The sequence below is a fragment of the Rhea pennata genome, chromosome 24, assembly GCF_028389875.1.
Source record: "Rhea pennata isolate bPtePen1 chromosome 24, bPtePen1.pri, whole genome shotgun sequence".
NCBI lineage: Eukaryota > Metazoa > Chordata > Aves > Rheiformes > Rheidae > Rhea > Rhea pennata.
The window spans coordinates 8168718-8192480 of record NC_084686.1 but is presented as its reverse complement, the minus strand read 5'-3'; the positions used below and the strand labels follow the sequence as shown (position 1 = coordinate 8192480).

At 51.9% G+C, this 23763-nt stretch overlaps 1 protein-coding gene and 1 long non-coding RNA gene across 3 annotated transcripts; both read right to left on the bottom strand.

Moving 5' to 3' along the window:
• Positions 1–418: 418 nt before the first annotated feature.
• Positions 419–2051, bottom strand: LOC134150631 (uncharacterized). Its single transcript, XR_009960694.1, has 2 exons — positions 1468–2051; positions 419–564 (listed from the first exon to the last, which is right to left on the bottom strand). It is a non-coding gene; the product is annotated as an uncharacterized LOC134150631 (long non-coding RNA).
• A 500-nt stretch (positions 2052–2551) lies between these two features.
• On the bottom strand, positions 2552–22799 carry CCDC15 (coiled-coil domain containing 15). Of its 2 annotated transcripts, none has more exons than XM_062594678.1 (11): positions 22748–22799; positions 20403–20583; positions 17511–17660; positions 16359–16556; positions 15183–15299; positions 11091–11255; positions 9650–9769; positions 7509–7612; positions 4452–4631; positions 4220–4368; positions 2552–3151 (listed from the first exon to the last, which is right to left on the bottom strand). In XM_062594678.1, the coding sequence occupies exons 2-11, from the start codon at positions 20568–20570 to the stop codon at positions 3030–3032; spliced, it is 1473 nt and encodes a 490-aa protein (XP_062450662.1). In that variant the 5' UTR covers positions 20571–20583; positions 22748–22799; the 3' UTR covers positions 2552–3029. The 2 variants fall into 2 exon arrangements, with proteins under 2 accessions (XP_062450662.1, XP_062450663.1); XM_062594679.1 differs by lacking the exon at positions 2552–3151 and adding an exon at positions 3174–3357.
• Between the last annotated feature and the right edge of the window lie 964 nt (positions 22800–23763).

The following is a 23763-nucleotide window of genomic DNA, read 5'->3' as shown; positions in this document are numbered from 1 at the left end:
CTCCCCTTCCCTATATGCAAGCCTCATATACAGCCCCCCCCCCAGCTCATGTTTCCACTCAGTCCGGGGCAGGGGGCAAAGGGGGCTGGAAAAGGGGAAACGAATGGGCGGTGGGGGCCAAGCAGGTGAAAACCCAAGAGCAAGGCGCTCCCGGAGGCAAAGTTTCTGCTCCGTGTTTTAAAAACGTGGGTTGCGGAGCTTCCCCCCCCCCCCCCCTTTCTTTTCCTCCCCTTCCCTTCTCTCTTTTTTCCAGCGTCAGCTTTGCGCCCTCCAGTCCCCGGCGGCGGCTATTTTAAGCCACAAGGGAAATAATTGCGCCGGAGGGGGGAAGCTCACAGCTCACGGGCACCTGATGGCCCTGGGAAGGAGAAGCAGCAAGAAAGACACGGGGTGGGGGGGGGAAGAAAGAAAGAAGAAATCTGTTTTATTCTTTTATTTGCCGGATCCATTCCCAGAGCTGAGCACCGTTGTTGGCATGCGGGAGCCGGAGGACGCAGGAGCTGTCGCTGTCGGCAAAGAGGTTGGCGCTGCCGCTTTGCCCAGCCCCTCCGGCGGCCCACCGGACTAAATAAATAAATGATGAAAGTGAAATAAATAAATAAAGTTAGTTTTGCTATTTAGACACTTGTTTTTTTCCCCCTCTGGCCTGACCTTGCCGAGCGGCACCGATGCAAAACCAGTCTGCCCTGATCTACCCCAGGGAACGGAGGGGGGATTGTGAGAAACTCGGAGCCAGGAAGGGCCCCGAGGGACCACAGGAAAGGTCGACTGAGGTTCCCTTGAATCCAGGGAATCCCGGGGAGATGGGGAACGCGGCGAGCAGCGCCCCCCACGGCCTTTTTCCTCCGAGAAAAAGGGATTGGAGCAGCTCCAGGGAGCAGCGTTGAGCCATGGTACCGGCTTCCTCCTCCTCGCTTTCCCGGCCAGAGGGGAGGAGGCGGAGGAGGGGATGAAGGTGGCGCCCATGAGGGCAAGGAAAAAAAAAAAACAGGAGAAGCAAGGCGGGGAGGGGGGGAGTGACGGCAGCGGCAGAGCAGGAGAGAAAGACCAAAGCGGCAGCTGAATTTTACCCCCGGAGCCGCCGGCGGTTCCGGGTCATGGAGTTTCCTCGCTGTTAACGGTTTGTGCTCAAGAACCCCCAAAATAAATAATATATATTAAAAAAAAAAAAAAAAAAAAAACAGCGAGTGTGGCACACTGATGCCCCAGCGTCCGGCCGGCCTTCCGGCCTCGGTTAATATTGGAGAGGCGGATTAGCGGGGCCGAGGTGACCGGGTGCCGGCGATCTCGAGGCGGCTTGGCCGGCGGTAAAAAGTTAACGGCTGGTTCCGGTGTAACCTCCAGCTGGGAGGACGGCGGCGGCGGCAGCCCAGCCGCTATCAGAAAGGGACTTGCAACTTTATCCGAAAGCTGTCACGCAGGGAAACCACGAGGAAAAAATAAAATAAATAAAATAATTTTGCTTACCGCTGTTATCGGGGCCCCGATAATCGCTCGCTCACGGCGGCACCGTCAACGATTCCTCTCCGCCCGTGGCACGGCGCAGGTAGGAGCCACCTGCGATAAAACCCGGCAGCTTCCCGTCGCTCGCTCAGACGCCGGTTCTCATCGCAGGGCGGCATTGACGGGCGCCGGAGAAAACCGGGAAGCTCGCGGGAGGTTCGGCCGCGTCTCGGAGGCGAACGGGAGCCGCTGGCGCGGGGCGGCCTCAGCGGCGTTCCCTTCCCACCAGGAGATCAAACGCAGACTTTCGCCGGGGGCCAAAGCTCCTTTCAGAAGCTAAAGGGATGCTTTGGGGGCGGGGGGGGGGGAATAATAATAACTGCTCGGGTGCTTATCTGGGTGGCTTTCACGGGAGGAGAGGTCCTCACAAATACCTCGGCGCGGACCGCGCCGGGCGAAGCGCCGTAACGCCCGACGGCAGCGGGGCAGGAGGCAGAAACGAAGGGGTTAGCAAGTGGGAGGGCGTCGATCGGCGGGGCGCCGGCCCCCGCCGAGCGCTTCCTCCACGCGCACTGGCCGAGCGCCCGGGCTCACGCCTCCGGGAAGGCATCGGGGCGAGCAAAGGTTGGGCCCTCCGACACCCCGCTGGCTGCCGGCCACGCGCTTTTGTCGGCGGCTCGGGCTCCAGCCCGGTGCCAAGTTGCACATGAGTCAGAGGGGACAGCGAACACCGTCTCCCCGGGGACCGGGCTGGCGTGCGCCCAAAGCCAGCATCGAACTTCCCCCTGCCCGGAGCCGTATCCGTCTCCGCTCCTCGAGCTCTGGGGTCGCCCTCACTTTCTGGGTCCTGTCATGCACGAAACTGCCCCAATCCTAGCAGTTTGGTGTCTCCTACTTAACCCCTTTGGGATCTGTTGCTCCAAAGTCCTTCTGCCTATTTCCCCAGGGCTCTGGAAGTTGGGAAAGGAAAAAAAACACCTCCAAGTCCCCAAAAGATGTGGCAGCACCTCCAGCACCCAGGGAAGAAACCTCTCCGAGCGACCCAAAGCACGCGGCATAAGCGAGCCTGCAGGTGATGACCGAGATGAACTGAAACTCGCCCCAGACATCTCATTTCTCCTTATTTCACTTTATTTCTCACTCCAAGGAGACAAGAGAATTACACACGCACACGTTGCAAACGGTCCATTCCACAGCCGAAGCCCCCCCCCTCCAAAAAATTCACGCGTCTGCTTACAAACAGGCCTGCACCAGCGGTTGGCTCCTTCACGCCTACCATCGCCCCGCGCTTCCGGTCAGCGCCAGGACTGCCCACGAGCAAAAAATAATATTAATAATAAAAAAAAAACAAACAAAAAACACCCAACACAAATATCAAAGCTGGGGGACAGCTTAAACCTGAGCGCAAACGGCAGCAGCGCGGAGGTGCCCCAGCGCTTAGGTGACCCCAACCAGTGACAAGCAGGTGGCAACGCAGCCCTGCTCGTACGCTCACGCCGGGGCGCGCACGCCACGTCTACTTACGACGCGCCACGGGCGGCCAGCAAAGCGCGGGGCGATTCGGCGGCTCGATTCGGCGGCTCTTTTCACAGGTGCTTTGCGGCGGGAGCCCAGAGAGCGGCCAAGCTGCGGATGGGCAGCCTGGCTGTCGAGTTCCTGTCCGCGAGGTCGCAGGACGAGGCGACGGAGCGCAGAGCGCGGCTGTACGCTGAGCGAGGAACACACCGAGAAGGGGCGTTAAGGGGCAGGTGTTTTATTTACAGCCAAAACCAGGGGTCGGCTTCAGGGCCGTTCACCGCGACCCAGGAAGAGACGGAAGACTTGGTGTTTAAGGTAAGTCGTCGCATCCCGCCTGAAGCTTTCCATATGCTTGTTTGCACGCTGCAGACCGTGCAGCGATCCGCACCTCCACGACTACAAAGCGGTACACGAGCCAAAGCAGAAAAGCCAAAAGTTTATTTAATTTCTTATAAGGCCCCCGATTTCTGCAGTTTGCAAAACCACCTAGATGCAGCAGACGACTGCTAATTACTCAGCCAGGTATTTGTGCAAGCTCTATTTAATAAAGATCAGCGCACCCTCCTCGTTCGCGCGGCCCGACTTCCCCTCCCGTCTTGCACCCTCACGCAAGCAGCTTGGCAGGCAGGCAGACATTTCCACGAGCCGCTCGTTTTCTGCGCCCTTAAACAAGCCCGTTTTGCAGTATTTTCCTCGTGATTCTCCCCCCTGCACGTATCACAGCAGCATTATTTTAACGCACTAGAAATAGAGGTTGGTGTTTTGCTGAGGAGCCCACCAAGAGTTTCCCCGAAGAGACAGAGGGCGGTTAGGGAGGGAAAAAGAAAAAAAGAAAAAGATTAAAAAATAAAAATAAATAAAGCAGAGCACCCGATTTCTCCCTGAGCACTGACTTTCCCCGAGTTTTGCATTAAGTTAAATCTAGCAGCTGGCGCACATCTGTGCAGTATTACGAGACATACCTGGAGCACAGGGGGGAAAAAAAAATAAAAATCTAGTTAAATACAACGTTGAGTCTATCAACCGCAGTTGTCTGAAGTCCCTAAGTGAGCAGCACATGCACGAGGATCTGGCCCTCTCCAGAGCATATTTATAGTCCTGGCAGCTGCAGGCTGCTCTGCACAGCATCAGCAGACAGCGGCTCAGGACCATGGAAACATCTACCCAGGTTTGATTTCTCCCTGTAAAGTCAGCGATCGCAGACAGTTGCCTGCTCTCACCACATCTAGGCTGCTTCGCTTTGCAAAAAAGCTCCTACCTTTGTGGTTTTTGTAGAAGACACAGTTGTTGGCACAAGTATCTGGATGGGAGTCCCAGAAATCAGACCCGCAGGAGCACAGCGGAGGCAAGTCGATGTTACACAGCTTTATCTTCTCCCTCGTCTGGGCTCTCAGAGCTTCCACGTACCTACAAAAGGACAAAGCATTCGCGTTCGCCAGCAACATCTGGCTTCGCACAAGGAGAGGGGAAGCCAGTCGTTGCCGGCCCACCTCATATATTCCTTATTTCGCTGTTGTTTTTCCTTGATCTTCTTCAGTTTCCTCTCCTCTAGTTTGAGCTGGGCCAGGATTTCGCAGGCCCTCTCCCCCGAGCAGCGTTCCTGCTGCTGGGCCATCTCCTGCATCCTCTGCTCTTCCAGGCGACGCTGGTTCTCCTTCTTGCTCTTAATCCTGCGGACACAAACGTCTTTCACTGGATGCCTGGAGAAAGAAGGGAGCTGCCCTAACGCAACCTCCATTCCCCACCACATACTGGACTGCAAGGCACGTGCCCCTCCGCCATGAGATCAGGGCAAGTGGATCTACACGATGCAGCTTTCATCCAAACCACGCACGGTTGTCTGCAGATTGAAGTAACTGCACTGTGGCACCAATTTTCTAGCAACTTTTACATGCAAACCTGTCAAAAACACTTTCCTACTCTCCTTTATTTTCTCCAACATGAAAATAGCGTATTATGAATGTTCTCCTTCCCTCAACCTCCTTCCACCTGCCAGTTTCCTCACCATTGCAGTCTTCTCCTTCCAGTTAGGCTCCCATATCCCCTTTATGCCTGCTTCTTTTTGGAAGCGTCAGAACACTTCAGTTCTCAAAACGAGCTGCCAAGATGCTCTCCCATCCTTTGAAAACCAGCAGCAGTGGCCAGGCTCTCACATATCCCTCAAAGAATAAGTCCTCCATCTCCCCAACTTTGACTTCCCATGGTCATGTTAACCAGCTCCACCCAAACACCAAACCACCAGCTCTGGAGAGCAAACTCTCCAGCACGCTCGCGAGGCATCAGAGAGGTCCACAGGCTCTGGGGAAGGAATCGGTACGGGATGCCCCAAGAGGCCACCTCCACCAAGAGCTTCCTCTTTGGATTTCAGCTGCTGAAAGTCACTTGACAAAGCTTTCTTAAGACCTTGCTTGGAGATGTGCTTGGTCCAGACAAGACACAAGGCAGACTGTGTCCTACCAAAAGCCATCCTTGACGTTTCCAGCACTGGGAGCACGCCAGGGCTGTGGAGGAGTGCCAGGTGCAGCAGAAAAGCTCCAAGGATCCCACACCTACTCTAAATAGGCCAGCAGCTACTTTGCTCCTCCATCTGTCAGGAATTCAGAGGTACAGAAGTGTCCAAGAGCCAGCTGGGGAGGACACAACCCTAGGCTGAGACACACCACTGTATTCTTGGTGCTTAAAGAGGCATTTTCCTCAGTCTTCCTTGCACGTACGCGGCACTTCAGCCCTTTTAACGGAATCTGGGCTGCATAAATTCACAAAAATGCAAAGCACATTCCCCTGACAAGCAGCTATTACGCAGCACAAAGGCTTTAAACCAAAGCATCTGCCATTTTATTTCTTTTGATGAATACCAAATGCAATAACATGTTATACACCGATCACTGCCAAAAGTCATTCAAAAATCAAAGCTGAATAGAAGCCAGGGGGAGAAAGCATAATAGAATAAGACATTTCGGATGTTACTCCATTTGGTGGGTCAAATACATACATCAAGGAGGAAAGGGCCAAAGCCAAACTTCTCTAGTCAGGTTATAAACTCCAAAAATGTCTTTTAAATGAAGTGGTAATACAGCCTTAACTACACCACCATAAATCTTCTGCTATAGAAACTAAGGCCAAGGTCAACTTAGCTTTACGCTAAGTAATTACAAAACCAGCTCTTTTCCGCACATGCTCTGAGTGGTTTACGGGTCTAGCAATGCCCCTAAACTGGAGGGAAAAAAAAATAAATAAAAGATCACTAACTAGAAAGCCCCCTGGTGTCTTGCTAGCACTCCTAGGGCAGGAAAGGGTCTCCGAAGCTCTAAAAGCCAATTCCTCCAACTTGAGGAATGCAAGCAGAGAGACTTTTCTTTGGAATCGAAATTTCTCGCCGAAAAGCAACCGTGAAAAACCCCAAATCTTCTGCCACGAGACCACTGCACAGGCGAGGCAGAGATCTGGATTGAAAGGTTTAGTCATATATTCTGCCGGCTAGTTTGCCCACTCAGAGACATCGCAGCTAGTTGTATGTAACCCGCTGTAGTGTCCTCTGGGTTATGCTCCTCAACCTAAGTCTAATGGAAGGCCAAATCCTGCCCTCACACACCTGCGCTGCTCCCACAAAGCCTGCCCATTGCAGAGCCAGTATTAGAGCACGGTACGGTCACAAATGCGCATCATTTTGTTTTAGAGCAAGTCAGGGAGAAATCTAGAGTATTTTTCAGTTTTCGATGAAAGTTTGCAGAGCTCCTCCTTAAGGTCCTCCTTAAAAGGAGAAGATGACTAAGTCATCAAATCTAGAACAGATACTTTTACACAGATACCCAGTTCTCCGGAACAAATGCTAAGGAAATCTTTTTATTACGCTATATACATTTATAGCCATGAGGGTGAAGGGCCCAGTACAAACACCCCAGAGATAAGACCAATTTACCACCAATGGCAGTCATGAACATGGACCACAGGGTCTGCACTGGTTCCCAGGTAGCCACAGTTCTGTGAATCGTAACCCTCCCAGCCTGAGATTTCAGTCCCCAGCTCCTATCCAAGCTTCACGGGGATTCAGAAACAACAGAGAGAAGCGCCGAGGAGCTCTAACGTGGCCCAGAGGTCTTTCTTCCCAAGTTAGTTGAGTGAATCCCACCCTAGGGTTAACAAACTGGGTACAAAGGAAAGCGAGGAAACAGCCTCAGCCTTTACAACAGGCACTTGCAGCACTGAGCTTCCTTCAACTTAGTCCCTGCTTGACATATATATATATATTTTTAAAGACAATAAAATTGCCTTTTTAATCCATCAGGACCAGTTTGCTGCAAATGAGGAAGAGCACTTACCCATCACATGATGTTTGTGTATCAAGCCAGAGAGTCTTTTTAAAACCTCAGCACTTTGGTTACTAGGCCACGAAAGGGAAGTGGGAACCAGCGCCTGTGCACAAGACTTTTTTTTCCAGTTTCAAAAAAAAAAAAAAAAAAGGGCCCGCTCACCTCTGTCCTGCCTGCCCCAGTCATGAGCAAGCAAGGGCAGCATGGAGAAACCGGTGCTCATCAGCCCATACTCACTTGGCAATTCTCTTCTGCCGCTCTTTCTGCCTCTGCTGTTCCTTCACTTGTTCCCGCTCGATATCCATAAAGAGGCGCCTGTATCTCAGGAACTCATTTTGACGCTATGGGAGAGAAGATACGGCTCTGAGGAGGACGCCGTGGCACAGGCGGCAGTATCTGTATCAGATAGCATCGGTGCTCAGCTTGATCGCTTGCCGGAGCTCCTGCCTATGAGGACAGAAACCTTGTCCCCTCCCCAGCAGATCCTCAAACGTCTCCTAGCCCACGTGCTCCAGCTTCCTCTCCATCCTGGAGGGGTGGTGTCTAGCTACGAGAGGAAGAACCAAGACACCTTGGAGTGGAGAGCTTTGTAGCCGTGCCAGTAGACTGAAGTTTCCAACAGATGGAAACTCTCATCTGACAAATTCCTAAATTTGTGCTTTCTGGACAGTACAAGAGCTAGTTCCCACTACGTACTGCCAGGTGAGTGCTACAAGCTACAACCCAAGAACTTCTATCCACCTGAGGACTAGTGGTCCCCTGTGGTTCATGGAGGAAACCTGTAATTTCCCCCAAAAAATAAAAACAAAAAGCTCCCAAAATACAAACACACAACAGAAGAGTTGGACCCATTGTGTGAAAGGAGACTCATCGCTGAGATAAATCCAAGAGTCCTGAGGAACCACAAGCCTCATACTAACCACATGGAAATTCTTAGTGCATGGGACTTCAGCTTTAACCCCTAGACGTAGCAAGGGTAGGGAAACCTTCCGGCTGAAGCTCACTTCGAAAGTCCTCCCAGCTCCACTAGAAGCAGCCGTTACACAGCTAACTTGATCTCCACAATGTCAGAAATTTCAATGTGTGGATTTTGTTATCAAGACCAAGAGCTTTGAGCTAGGCTGGGCCATCTCACCTTTGAGAGAGCTGGAAATAAAAGTGCTCAAGAGATTGCCCCACTAGCAGCGGAGAAAGCTGAATGGAAAAAACCCATGAGGGAAGAAACACTGCTGCAACAATAATTATCTCCGGGTGGATCAGAGCCAAGGAGATAGAAAGCAAGGGGCTGAGGGAACCGATGGGGGAAGGAATAGCCTGACAAACCCCAGCTGCTCTCATGCCTTGTAGAAACCACAATCGGATTTTGGGTCAGTTTGTTAGAAAAATGTGTATGAAGAACCAAAGTGCAATCTGTTCAAAGTCCATTAGAGTTTTAGGCTATAAACTGCAAAGAAACTGGAAAAAACTAAGAATTTAAAATCAGAAGAAGCAGGTAAAGAAATTTCTTCCTTCAGGCATCCCAGGCTGACCCAGTCTCTTTGGATCTCCTTCATCAGCAGGAGCCAAACTGCCTTGGACACAGTCCGATTGGCCCTCGTCATCAAATCAGACTCCCAGCGTGCCGCAAGGAAAAGATGAGGCACACTAGTGACACACAATAAAACCCAGCAAGCTTAGACCACTCCTGAATCAATTTAGAAGGGAAAAAAAAAAGTTGTTTTGCTCGAACAAACAGAAAAAGGGAGCCCCGTCTGGCAGCCAAGAGGGAGGTAACTTCTTCAACCGCTCCACTCGACTGCGAGGGGGCTTGCCGAGAGCTCAGCCAAGGTATTTCTGCAAGCATCAGGCCTGCAGTCTGGGCTTTAAAGCTACCATCCCGCATGTTACGTGCTGATATGGCAGAAGCTTTTATATTCCTAGCCTAATACCCAAACGAGATAAAGTAGGTATTTGCTCCTTTTTCCTCAGCCTTGTTGGCAGCTCCTCTCTCCGCACGTAACTGCAGAAAACAAAATCGCAACACCTTTCTGCATTCATCTTGCCTTGCACAATGAACTAAGCTCGTTTCTCCCCAAATTATCATACTCAACGTTACTCAACTTTGGTATTATTCATCCTTCAGTATTATTCAGCTTCCTGATATTGCAGGAGGAGGAGTAACAGTTGCAATTATGGACACAACTGACCTTAAAAAAAAAAAAAAAGAAGGTGACCGGTTTGCTCAAGACCTGAGATGCCACCAACATGGACAAACTGACAAAACTAGCAGCTGCCTCAGCTGATGTTCCTGAGGCTTATCTGAGCTAGCAGCACTCCCTAGGCTCAACACCTCCTGACACAGAGACGCCACAGTGAGGACTTGGAACCAGTGGACACACCTGCTTCTTTGTTTCCTCTTTGTCTACACCAGCCCAGAGTTCAAGGGGAACCCGGTAACCAGCGTTTGGTCTCTGGGGAGAGGTGGGCAAGCTTGATTCCTTCGGTGATCCACCACAAAGCTGAAAGACAATACAAGAGGGCAGCATCAGCACAGTCATGTTTCTCATCTTCCCTCAAAGTCCTCCTCGCTGCAGTGGAGTCCTCTACGTACAATCCCTCCAGCCTTCAACCTGGGTAACACCTAGCCTGTGCTCTACTCACTTTCAGGATATAGGTTGGAGTCTCTTCCCCTACCACTGGTCACAAGAGATGTTCTCTACGTGACAGCATGAGCACAAAAGCTTTCTCCAAGCCCCTCTGAGACACCCTTGGAGGAGACTTCTGTTTGAGTTCAAATACAAATTCATAATCAGTCCCCCAAGCTTTCACTCTGAACTTTCTGAAATATAGGGGAAAAAAAAAATCAAACATGGTAACAAAAAGAAAAGCAACATGGGGTCTCCTAAAGTCTCAGCATAAAGTTCCACCTTCTTCACGTTTTACGTTCACCTCAGTTGTCAAGGTGTATTTCTGCTCTCTAGCTGGACTAATCACCGGGTAAGGTGGGCCACGCTGCTAGAGCTGTAAAGTATTTGCTAATTCCTCAAAGTAATACACAGGGTGAAACATTTCCCCACCCCAAACACTTAACAAGAATCTGCCTGCAAACAAAAGAAGAATCAATAAACTCAATTTGCGCAAGCAAGTTACCCGCTGCTGCCTCTATGGGGAGAGGTTTCACCCCATCCCGCTGCCTATGAGCCCTGAAGGCAAGGGAACGGCAAAGTTATTGCGCGAGTGAAGCCAGCTCGCTCATCCGAGGCAAAGCTCTTCTCTTTTATAGGAGGTTTCCAGCTGATTTGATGCAGTTCTCCCACCCCACTGCTGCCTCCAACACGGGCAGCAGGATGGGAGAGGCAGCTGCAGGTCCTCCCCGCTGTGGCTCGGGGTTAGCTTGAGCATACGATGCAATCGCGCTCTCAGTTTCAGATTTCTAGTGAGTGCAAGCCAACTGGCTTGGCTAGGCAGGCACGTATAAAGCTCAGCTTTTGAAGCCACAGCTGGAGGATTAAAGCAGTAAAATAGTAATGTGCAAATAGCACAGCTACTCTGATACAGGGGACGCAAGAGTCAGAGCTCTCATTCTAGTTACATCCACTAATAGGCTTTTGGCATCTAAAGATGTTAATCTTGTGCCCACAGATCAAGAAATAAGTTCACAAGCCCCTTCCTCTGGCCAGTTTAGACCCAAGGTAACAGTAGGTTTAAGAGTCAATCAGACCTGAGGCAGGAACTGAAACAGATGATTAAAGCAGCTTCGCTGTCTTTGCTTAAATAAACCCAAATCCCTCAAATCTGAGCCTCTTAAGATCAACTGGCCCAGCCTCGTACAAGTCTTACTTTTTCAAATTCAGTTTCGAAGTAGAAGCCATCTTCTGGCTCAGCCTGATGTGGGACGGTCGCCTGGTCTTGCAGTTCAGCTGGAAGATCGTGATGTCCAGCTAGAAGAAATTCCTCATCCTCATCTTCTCTGGATCCTGGGGCCATCCTGTATGACGCTGGTTTCTGGAAGAAAGAGGAGACAATGGGTATAAATATGCAGTTCAGATGTAGCCGTGCAGAGGGCAAATGCAACATCCTAGAGCACGGTCAGAAGGCACTTCAACTCAAGGGCATTTGCTCTGTAGAGCCAGCTGAGATCTGGTGAGCGGCAACGCAATACGTTCAAGCATCAGTGAAGTGCACAAGAGCCAGAGAATCTGAATTAGCAGGGTAACATGTGGCTACGCACCTGTAAACTGCAGAAAGAGGGACAGACGTGTGTGGGTGAAGAAAAGAAGAGGAAAATGTCTCCAGAGATTGTTTTGCAACTGCAGAGATTAAGGGTGGGTGGGGATCTTGAGGGACACACAAGTACTCACTCAGATGGTAAGTGGGCAGGTTAACCAACTGCAGTTAACAGTATTTTGAGAGGCAGCAGATTGTTTCCTCCAAATTAACAACCAAACTGCCAGAAGCAAGCTCTGGGCCTGGATTTTACTCTGCCTTGCTGTCCCCTTCAGCCGTCTGTGAAGTGAGACGGGGAAGAACAGGATTGTTCACGAGGGGAGAGGATGGCTCCACAGGAGGACAGCGCGTCAAGGTGGTGATCACTTTAGATGGCAGCGTCAGCAGGCCAGAAGTGGGGACAACAGCCCGGAGCCAGTTTGAACGTGAAGTTGTTTAGTAAGCATAGGAACCACTCTGACAACTCTGTTGTGGTAGAAACAGCACAGAAGAGCTTCAGTAAGGACAGGGGAGTAGAAAGAAACTGTTGTAGCTTTGTAATACTAAGGACGCTCTGAAGTGCAGAACATTAAAAGGAAATGAAACTGCTGAACATCTCTGGGCAATGATCAATTGTGGAAAAGAATTTGGGTGTTATCGTGCTGAGGACCTACAGCAGTCTACCAAGCGGCTGCAGACTTTGAACAGGATCATCTGAAACACAGGACAGGTAATTTCCACTCCATTACCATGTAGAGATCTGCTCGAGAAGGGAATGCAGCAAGGAACAGACCGTCCAGCAAGCTCTTTGAACGCTTTTGATCTCAAAAGAAATCTCTAGGAGAGGGGAACAGCAGAGATTTCAGGAACACAGAATTCTTGCTTATTGATCTCAGGGAATAAAACTCTGTTCAGAGTAAGAATTAAAAAAAAAAAAAAGAAAAGAAAAAAACTTGAGGGGAGGAAAACAGAACTGAAAGAGAGGTGGCAGTTCCTTTAAACAATGCTAACTGAACAAGTGCAAACCACTCCACTTCCATGGAAAGACACGAAGTGCATTGAGACATGAACCTGGCCAAGTCCCAAGCCCTTCTTGTGCCTGCGATCAATGCAAGCACAGAGGAAATGGAGCACGGGTCAGATTACTAAAAGAATCACGTAGGAGACAACACAAGCGTGCAGGAACAAAAAACAAAACAAGTGCCAAAAAGGCCAAAGCCCCGTGCGAAACAAGAGACATCAAGAGAAGAAAAAAAATCATGTTTTTTTGTGAGAGACACCAGAGAAGGACTCGCTATCAGAGGACATCAAAAAAGAACGAAAGAGTGTTTTATGCCTTCTTCTGAGCAAATAGCAGCAGCAAGAAAAATCTTGGATTAGAACTGGCAAGAAAAGGTCAGATTACTCCTAGAACTGGAGGAGTTATTTTTTTTTAATTGGGCAGGACCTGTCCTGGGATACCTCCAGCACTGGCAGACAAGCTGCTAATGATCACCTCTGAGAACCTGCAGAGAGCCAGGATGGTCCACTAGACCAGCAGAAAAGGGGAAAGTAGTGTTTATTTAAAGCGGGGGGGGAGGGGGGGGGGGAGAAACACTGAAGAGAGGCCAGGGATTTTAGCCTCCAAAGCTTAGCTTCCGGAAAAACAAGAAGAAATCATCCTGCAAACTGCTTGTAAGCAGCTAGAACACAACAACGTAGGGAGTCAGAATCACAAACTTGTGAGGAGCAAGCCACATCTAGCTGGTTTTAATTTCTCCTACTAGAGAATAATAAGCCCCACAGGCAAGAGAGAAGACATCACTATTTTGGCCTAGTTTTTGATGTGGCCTAATTCCACATCTCTGTAAGCACACTAAGAAAGAAATGCTAGATGAAACTATTATAAGTGAGGTGCAATCCTGATTAAAACCAGTATTCAGAGTCCGTCTCAGTAGCTCACAGAAAATGAGAGGAAGTATTAACTGGGCTCAGCTTGATAGTTTCATTAGCAACCTGGGTGATGGAAGAAAGAAATATCTTGATTACATTTGCACGCACCCCCAAGCTACATGAAGCTGCAGAAGTATTTGGAGTAGGCTAAAAGCACCCATGCTCCCACCAAAGAAAGGGCAGGAAAGAGAAAGCAATTCAACAAGGACAAACGCAAAGGGCGAGCAAGGGAGCACAGCAAAGCACTAACGCTCAAGCTGATAAGTCTACCGCAGCCTTTTGCATTTGAAGAGAAGGGTATAAGCTGTTATCCTTGCCCTAGCTACTGTGGATATGGAAAAACAGGCATTCATTACAGGAAGAAAGATTTCGACTACCATTAGAGCTTTCCCCCCCACACACACTGTCTTGAAGTACTAAAACAGACTAATGCAGTTAATCAAGATATTCCCTCCTGGAATAAATTGCCTAGAGAAGCTATTAAATCCTCTTTGCCAGAGATTTTAAAAAGAGGGTAGATTAACATTTCTCGAAAACAGTAAGTACAGCAAGTTTTGGACAGGGGGAAGGACAGGCCCACAGCCCCTCCATCCTCGCTTCTTACTGCTGTGGATGGCTTGTCACAGGACTCCCCCGCCACATGTCCCGCAACTTCTCACTGTCTTCTGTAACCATCTGGCTTGCATGGGCAGTCACTGTATTATTCATGTGAGGCTTCAGAGCTGCTAAGAGCCAGAAACTGAATCACTCCATCTTGCTGAGTAGTTTGAATGCATCAAGGACTTAAACAGAAGGTATGCTTAGCATGTGAACTACATACAAAAATTTCTGAGCCCACAATTACGCTGCTCCTCTAACTTTCTCATAAAGCTGGCTTCCTTGAACAAAACTCTAAGAGGACCCAGAAAGAGCCAGACCAGCCCTTTGTTTAAAACAAACAAACAAAAAAAAAAAAGCTAGATAATAGCCAAGATCTATTGCACCTTTGATGAAGCAGGAAAGAGTTGAGAACTAAGAACTGCAAGATGGGCAGCAAACTGGCTCCCGAGGAAGCAACAAGACAAAATACCAGGTTGGGTTGCTGCTGCTTCTGCAGGATCTGCTGAGGGACAAAACACTGTTCTTGTTTAAGAAGTCTTTGCACAGAAAGCAGAATCCTAACTGAGATTTGCCAGCGACACAAAACCGCTCTCAAGGACTCAAGTGACACGGACACGACAAAATTCAGCAGCACAAAAGGTCAGGCACTTGGGACTAACCTCCATACATGGCCACTACGTACCACTTTGGAGGAAAGCGATGCTCACCACCACCGCTTTTCTCCCAGACGCCAGTCTGGGGTTAGGAAAGCCCTCCAGATCTCAGCCACCCATATAAAACACGGGTTGATGCAAGGGGAACAGTTGTTGAGGTGCGTTGAAGTAGTAAAGGCACAGAGAAGGAGGCTTTATCATTACGTTCTTCCCAGATACCCAAGGCTCCTATCACCAACTAAGCTTTTAAATCTTTTTTGAAGTCTTATTTCCTAGCTTATCTTATCTTTTGTCAGTTCTGCAAACAGAGATGTTTTCGTTCACTTTATCTTGCTGCTTTCTTTGAACAGTAGCAATAAGGGCAGAGGTGGAAGTGTCTGATGGGACCGAGCCCTCAGGCCCAGTTCATTTAAATCCATGAGTTTATTACCAATCAGCTCACAAAAGCCCTGTTTGTTTTTACCTCTGCTGAAACACGGAACTGTGCTTTAGAGCTGCTGATTAGCCTCAGACCTTCCCCCAGCTTGACGCCCTCACTCACATCTTGCCGCGGGCCAACTCTCCAGATGCCGCCAGGGAGTTCAGGTGGTCCGGCTCCTTCAGGCACCGTTTTGCAGGACGCCAGCCTGCGCCGAACTTGTTTCATGGTTTTGCTAAGCTGCCGTAAGAGGGAACATAAAGACAAAACGACAGAAGGTCACCAGCTGCTTTCTGCACCAAGAAGTTTAGTTACACTAAAGAATCTCCTAACATATCTTGTTTGAACCGAGGAGAGCTTTGAGGCATTGCCAAGTGAGCAAGATTCAACACAGAATTTGCTTCTCAAATAGATACAATGTGCAAGCAGGGTAACCTGCAATCCAAAACGTCTTCCAGAGCTGCCCCAAAATATCCAAATCCTGACCCAAGCATGGTAAAGGGCTTGGTTACAGCTTGTGCACTCCTGAGTGACACTGCTGAGGTGCCAAAAGTCCCAGATCCTCGACACTCATGCCTGGTGGCCAGGCAGAAATGATGTCATCTGCCCAAAGAAAAGCAGTAGTTTAACTAGAACAACTCCAACTTCTAGACAAAGCCAAGTACTTTAGCAAATGTCAAATGCAGCAGTAAGTATTGCTGTTAAAAAGGTTAAGTCAGTCCCTAACCTGCATTTCCCAAGATTTCAAGAACCCATACTCTGAATCTGCAGAACACAAGCTGCAAGGAAGTGGCACCACCTAGTGCCTCCTTTCCAACAGGACATGGCAATGCAGTAACGGGTCATTTTGCAAAGGGGCTGCTGTAGGTTTGTCAAAAACTTACTACGTCTAGAAGCAGTGTGTCAAGCACAAACACGGCATCCTCAGAAGACATTTACTATCAATTTTGATGCTCTGACGAGCCCTACGGAGGGCTACCACAATATTTAGAAACGCTGCCTGTCTTCCATTTCAAATCGTGACCAACCAGCATGATGAAGCAGGTATGAAGACAATCAGTAACTCGAGAGGAGAAACCTGCTGTAATATCACACAGCCACCTACATAAAGCACACTTGCTTCTTATCAAGCCAACGACCAGAGAACTGCAACATGCAGGTTCAAGATGTGAAGAAGGTTAATTTCTGTCATGCCCCAGGTGGGAAAGCTTGTTCATCACATCCTCCAGCTTCCTATTAACGATCTTGCAATCAGAGAGCAAGTCAAATACTCAGGACCTATGGCCAAGAATCGCTCACCTGGGCGGCTTGCTGCCGGAACGATTGGCTTTGCTGCCCTCGCTCCGGCTCCCCAAGCCGCTGCGCAGGGGCCAAGCGAGCACGGGGACTGCAGATGGCCGAGGTGGGGTTGCTTTGAAACACACACGTGTTCTTCCTGGGGGTCAAGTGCAGCGCCGAGTCCGAATATTGCAGGGCAACACAGCTTTCCTTCTCCGCCTGCAGGGACAAACCCATCTTGAGACAAAAAGCCAGCTCTAAAATGATCAATCTAGCCAAGGTCACCCACGCCGCATCACCCCAGGAGGCTGAAACGTGCCCTTGAGGCAGCTCACACCTGGCTACCGCTACTTGTAGGATTCTATCCTTCCAGCTACAAAAGCTCCCAGGCAATCACGTGCTACAGCACAAGACACTACAGCAACAGTCTTCTTTAGTAGGCACCATGAGACATCATGAGTGGTTACAGCTTTCTGTTTTGAGCAGTGCTAATAGAGTTACATGAGGACATACCTACTCAGCCATGCCTTTTGAGCTCTGGAATGAGCCCAGACACCCCTCGGGTGTCCAAAACTGTTGATATTTCAGTGCTTTGCCTTCTAGGTCCACAGCAAGTTTCTGGCAAGTCTTACTGGTGGTTGTTTAAAAGTCAGAAAGATTAAATATATTCAGAGAGTAATATAAAACAAGTCCTTGGGGGAAATAGGGAAATGGACTCAGCATCAAAGCCTGTTGTTTGCAAGCTGTTTAACCGACTGCCCTGGGAAAGGAATAGCAGAAACCAGCTACTTAATCGCTTGCTCAGAGATGTTCACATTCACAATTGGAGCCTGGCTATTTTTTAACTCCACGCGTTTCTGCGCGGGGCACCAGGACTCTGCTCTCCAGCTACTGAGCAAGAGAGCTAACGACCTTTCCACGAGGAGGCAAAGGGCTAAACATGCCACGGGCGTTAGAGCAAGGCAAGGTGTCACGCTGATCTTGCTCAAGAGGTCACTGTCTGGAGCCACAGGGCCTGCCATAACCGCACGTTTCCTGGCTTTTTCTTATTTATTTCTTGGCCTTAAGGTTTAGAAGGGTTTGTTTTCTAAATCACACAGGGTGTGATGTTTTCAGAACAGGGCAGTTTCTCCTGCTAGACTTCTTCCGAGGCAGGGACAGAGGTTTGCTCACCGCTTCATAGGATCTCTGCAGCTGCTGCTTTCTTCTCATCCTGACTTGCAGATTTACCCTCTGCTTTACCTCTCCCTGGAATCGTTTCAGACTCGCTGCTTTCTCCCTTTCCTGCTCCTTTAGTTCCTCTTCAACCTGAAACGCTGAAGCCTAGAAGGGGCGAGAGCAGATTTCACATTACTTTTGCTACACTGCAGCAGTATAGCAGCTCGTACTCCAAGTTTCCCTCCCCAGACCTGCACATACAAGTTGTGCAAGCAGCACCCAGAGCAAACTAGCACTTAATACCAACATTTTGTTCCCAACTTGCATAACAGCAGCTTGGGCAGTGCCTCATAAATCGCTGCGTGTACCTACCCTCTCCAGCCAGGTGACAGTACAGAGCGTACACACTCCCTCCCATGACTATAATGGGCACAGAAAGAATGAAGAAAGAAATGTGGTCTAACATAGCAATGCCCAGACCCCACTCCCACGAAAGGATGCTCAAATATTCACCGCCCGGATCAGAAAGCAACAGGTTGACCTCCGATCCCATTAACACCATGTACAGCGTCCCACATCCGCTTTTCCACTGAATGCCTCGCAAGAGCGACGCCGGAAGCATACCAGGGAAGTAGCTGACGGAGTACAGCACAGGGAGGGCTACTGCTCTGACAATGTTTTTACCATTTGAAGTAAAAGATTAAAAACACATCCCCCCCCAAAAAAAAAAAAAAAAAAAAAAAAAAACACAGCATTTTCAAGAGTCTCACTTGAAGTCAGGCCAACAATTCTGCTAACACTACCCAAGCTTTCCAGAAAGCCAGTGTTGCACTCCTGCCTGTCACCATCACACCAAGAACCACCACAGCACAGCCCAAAAAGCAAGGAACACAGTCTCCAGGGACAGACTAGAGGGGACAAGTCCGAAAAACAAATTGAGAAATGGCTATGCAGAACCTCAAAAAAAAAAAAAAAAAAAAAAAAGTGACCAGCAAGGTTTGCCGAAGCAATCTGCCACCTACAGTGAGGCACTTTCTAGTTTTGTTAATTCAGGTGTTTAGCTTTATTTTGCTTAACATTAAGCATGCTTCATGCAGCCAGCAAGGGAAGGAAGGGAGGCGAGCAACGCAGAAGGCAGCTGGTGAGAAGCTGTCAGGCAGGAGCTTGTGGCTGGCATGGATCAGATCACATTTTGTGATACATACTGTCACGGGCCTCAAAACGACGGGTCGGATGCACCCCACATCCCGCTTACCAGCGTGAATATTAACAACAGTAAGGCCCCATCACCGCAAGCAAAGCATGAAAACATGGAGAAGTTAGCACTGTCAACAACAAAAGCGAGTCAGAGCTACACGCAACCATGCTGAAGATGCCATCAATAACTTTGTGTTCTCCCTATTGGCAAAGTCATTAGCAATTCTGATTCAAGAGGTATTAATTTCTTTCTCTTAAAGAAAAAAAAAAGAAAAAAAGAAAAAAACAGTATGAGCCACTGGTCTATAAAAGTGAATTAAATAAGCTCCAACAACCCCGTGCACCTTTGTCCACACCTGAAGGCACAAGGCCTGAGCCCAGATAGGGAACGGCAGGGCGCCCAGCTTTGCATTGCCCCGTCTTCTCCTGCCAGCGCGCGGCAAAGCACGCCGCGCGATAAGCCCTGCTCGCAGGAGGAGGAGGTGGCGGGGGACACGAATCCGCACCAGGCTAAACCCGAGCCCCAAGCTCGGCCATCTCGAGCATGCTCGCCGCCGCGGCTCAGCTCTCCCGGCGAGGACGACAAGCTTCCAGGCGGCTAAAAAAGACGACGCAAAGCTGCGGCGAGGCACAGACGGCCGAGAGCGCCCCGCTCCCCCCCCCAGCCCTAGGGCGGCCAGGAAGACTTCAGCTCCCCCAGAAGTTTTGCAGCGCTGAGCACAAAGTTGTGCGGAATATGGAGATGATTCATTTCCATATATTATCTCAACCTTTCAGAATTTAAATTACAATATGGAAATAAATCATCTCCAAGGTGCAGGAGCTTCTGTAACGTTTAGACATTAATTACAGGGGACTGAACTCATCATCCTATTTTTAATGCACTTTCAGTCCTCTTGTAATAACCCTCAAAGCAGAAATCCCCGAGATAAGCATCAATGAAGACTTCCTTTAAGTGTTTCTAATGGGGTACTGCAGAGATTGGCTCCAGACCCTGAAACATTTAACATTTTTATCAGCAACGTGGAATAAAAATCTGAGCTCATCCTTCACAGGTGAACGAACGGGAAGGTGGTAAACAACACGGCGAACACAGCATCGATACAGGAGGACCACAGCGAACTGGCCAGTAGGGTAAACCCAAGGGTTATTTCAAACAAGCCAAACACGAAGCTACGACGTACAGGCATCAAAAAATCAGCGCTGATAAACCAAAGTGCAGTTAGAAAGAGTGAGAAGATTGCAGGGAGCGCAGAAAAACGCACACAAAGAACAAACCTGCTCACTTCACCTGTCCTACCTTTGCCAGAAGTCAGTATCGAGGGACAAGAAGTTGAAACTCTACAGTGCCAGCACAGGGCAAATAATTAAGTAATTAATGACCACTGATTAGAAGGCAGGCAGGATCCCCCACCCAATTATTTTAGGGAAAAATCCACCGATTTTGAAAAAGAACACAGTTTGGTCAAGGGGAATCAGTGCAGGGAGGTATCGTGGGCTTGTCAGGCTATGCAGATGCTATCGTGTTTTTAAGCCTCATGAAAAATAAGATTTGCATCTTTTTAGGAGCGGTGTTCCAGGCTGCCTTCAAACCCAGAGAGGGAGCTCGCCTTCGGCTCCGACCGCCCCCTCGGGGTTGCTTCAGAGGAGCCTTCGGAAAGGCTCTTTAAGCACGGCTGGCGCTGGGGGAAGCCCGGAGGCGGCACTCACGAAGGCAAGGCTGCGCTCGGGCTCGTCCGGGGCGCTCTCCACCCAGACACCCACGGGGGCCACGCTCTGGTTCCTCTCGGCCAGCGCCCGCCAGCTCAGCCGCACGGGTCCGGCGCCGGGCGGCATCTTTCCGGGCAGCGGCCGCCGCTCCTTCACCGGAGGCGGCATCGTCTCCTCAGCCCTGGGGAAGGCACAGGGGATACGGGGCGGGGGTGAGCACAGGGGGCCCCTCCGCACCCAGTTCTACCCCCGCACACATGCTCTTCCCACCCTCTCGGCACCCCACACCCACTGCACCCCTCCCCATGACCCCCGGGCACCCCATCTCCCCAAGGCTCTCCCCACACCATGGCACTCCATCTCTCCTCACCCCCCAAGCACCCCACTGTATCTCTACTCCCTCCAGGGCACCCCACCACCCCCAAGTACCCCACTGTACCCCCCCTGCAGCTCCTTTCCCCACACCCCCAGGCTATCCCCTAAACCCTGAGCACCTAGTAACCCCCATGCCCCTCCCCAACCTCCCAGGCACCCCAGAGCCCCCCAAATACCCTCCTTATCCTCTAGGCACCCCAGATCCCATCAGCACTCCCCTCACCCCTTGGGCACCCCAGACCCCCTTAGCACCCCCTCTCACCCCCTGGGCACCCTAGATCCCCCCCCCCCACACACACACCCTTCACCCCCAGGCAGCCCAGACCTCCTCAGCACCCCCCTCACCCCCTGGGCAACCCAGCCCTCACCCCCAGGCATCCCAGATCTCTTCAGCACCCTCCTCACCCCCTGGGCACCCCAGACCCCCTGAGCACTCCCCCTCACCCCTTGGGCACCCCAGACTCCCCCCAAACACACACACCCTTCACCCTCCAGGCAGCCCAGATCTCTTCAGCACCCTCCTCACCCCCTGGGCACCCCAGACCCACTTAGCACCCCCCACACACACCCCTTCGGCACACCAGACCCCCTCTGCACCCCCATCACCGCCTTAGCACCCCAGGCCCCCTCAACAACTCCCCTCACCCCCAGGCATCCCAGACCCACCCAAACACCCTCACCTCACCCCCTGGGCATCCCAGATCTCTTCAGCACCCACCTCATCCTCTCGGCACCCCAGACCCTCCCAAACTCTCCCCCTCACCCCGTGGGCACCCCAGTTCTCTTCAGCACCTCCCTTATCTCCCTGGGCACCTGAGAGCCCCTCAGCACCCCTCTCACCCCCTTAGCACCCCAGACCCCCTCAACAACCCTACCACCCCCTGGACATCCCGGACCCCTCCAGACACCCCCCACCCCATCCCCTAGCCACCTCAGACCCTCTCAGCACGCCTCTCACCCCCTGGGCATCCCAGACCCCCCCACACCAAACACCCCTCACCCCACCCCCTAGCCACCTCAGACCCCCCCCCAACACCCCTCCACCCCCTGAGCATCCTGGACCCCCCCAAAAAAACTTCCACTCCACCCCCTGGCCACCCCAGATCCCCTCAGCACCTCCCTCACCCCCTGGGTATCCCAGACCCCCTCAACACCCCCCCACCCCCTGAGCATCCTGGACCCCCTCAACACCCCCCCCACACCCCCTGAGCATCCTGGACCCTCCCAAACACTTCCACCCCACCCCCTGGCCACCCCAGACCCCCTCAGCACCTCCCTCACCCCCTGAGCATCCCGGACCCCCTCAACACCCCCCCTACCCCCTGAGCATCCTGGACCCCCCCCCAAACACTTCCACTCCACCCCCTGGCCACCTCAGACCCCCTCAGCACCCCTCTCACCCCCTGAGCATCCCAGACCCTCTCAACACCCCCCCACCCCCTGAGCATCCTGGACCCCCCAAACACTTCCACCCCACCCCCTGGCCACCCCAGACCCCCTCAGCACCTCCCTCACCCCCTGAGCATCCCGGACCCCCTCAACACCCCCCCCACCCCCTGAACATCCTGGACCCCCCAAACACTTCCACTCCAGCCCCTGGCCACCCCAGACCCACTCAGCACCCCTCTCACCCCCTGAGCATCCCGGACCCCCTCAACACCCCCCCCACCCCCTGAACATCCTGGACCCCCCAAACACTTCCACTCCAGCCCCTGGCCACCCCAGACCCACTCAGCACCTCCCTCACTCCCGGCCACTCCAGACCCCCTCTACACCTCCCTCACCCCCTGAGCACCCCAGACCTCCTCAGCACCCCCTTCATCCCCCGGGCACCCCAAAGCCTCCCAAACCCCAGCCCCCAGCCCCTGGGCATCCCAGACCCCTCAAACAACCACCCTCACCCCCCAGACACCCCACCGCCCCTCAGCACCCCCAGCAAGGCCTGGGCTCCCCGCCCCGCCCCCCTTCACCTCAGCCCCAGCAACGGCCGCTTCCGCCTCAACGGCCGCTTTGAATCGCGGCGCCACTTCCGCCCTGTCGGCCCCGCCCCGGTGCGTGCTGGGCCCCGCCCCCGGCCTGCCGCGAACCTGCCCCGTGGCCCCGCCCATGTCCCCGCCCATGGCCCCGCCCCTTGCATCCTCCGCCCCCGGTCTTGCCCCGCCCCCGGCCTGCGGTGAACCTGCCCCTGGCACCGCCCCTGGCACCGCCCCTGGCGCCGCTCCGCCCCCCGGCCTTGGCTCCGGCCCCGCTCCGCCCCGAGGCCGCGGGTTCGCGTCCCGCCTCGGCGGGGCGGGGCTGCGCGGCGGGGGTCGGGGCCGGGGCTGGCCGTGTCCTACCGCGACCCCGCCGTGTCCCCATAGCGTCCCCACAGCATCCGCTATAGATCAGCATCCCCCCTAGCGTCCCCCTAGCGTCCCCCTAGCGTCCCCTAGAGCATCCTATAGTACCCCTATTGCACCCCCCAGCATCCCTCTAGCAACCCCCATAGCACCCCCATAGCACCCCCATAGCACCCCCATAGCATCCCCGTAGCACCCCGAAATAGCTGGGGCAAAGGCGGGTGGGACCTCGCACTCGGGTGATGAGTTTCGCAGGTCTCAGCGGGCTGCGGCCGGGGCCGGGGGGTGGGGGGGGAGGAGGAGACCTCCTTTCCCGGGAAGCGGCTCATCCGCCGGGCCGGCATCAATCATCCTTCGGGAGCAGCCGAGAACAGCTCCTGCCCCCACCCCCGGCAAAAGACCCCCCCCAAAAAAATAATAAAAAAAAAAAACTCTTGCAAAAAAAATAAATTAAATTAATAAAGAAAAGTCGCGAACGTCAGCTGGGGGCGACACACAGGCCTCTGTGTGCCCGGAGCGAGAGGAGGGAGGACGCGAGGGGGGTGAAAAAAAAAAAGAAAGGGGAATAAAAAAGAAAAGAAAAGAAAAGGAGGGAGGGAGGGAAAAAAAAAAAAAATTGGCAGCGGCCCCGGCGGCGGCGGCGGCGG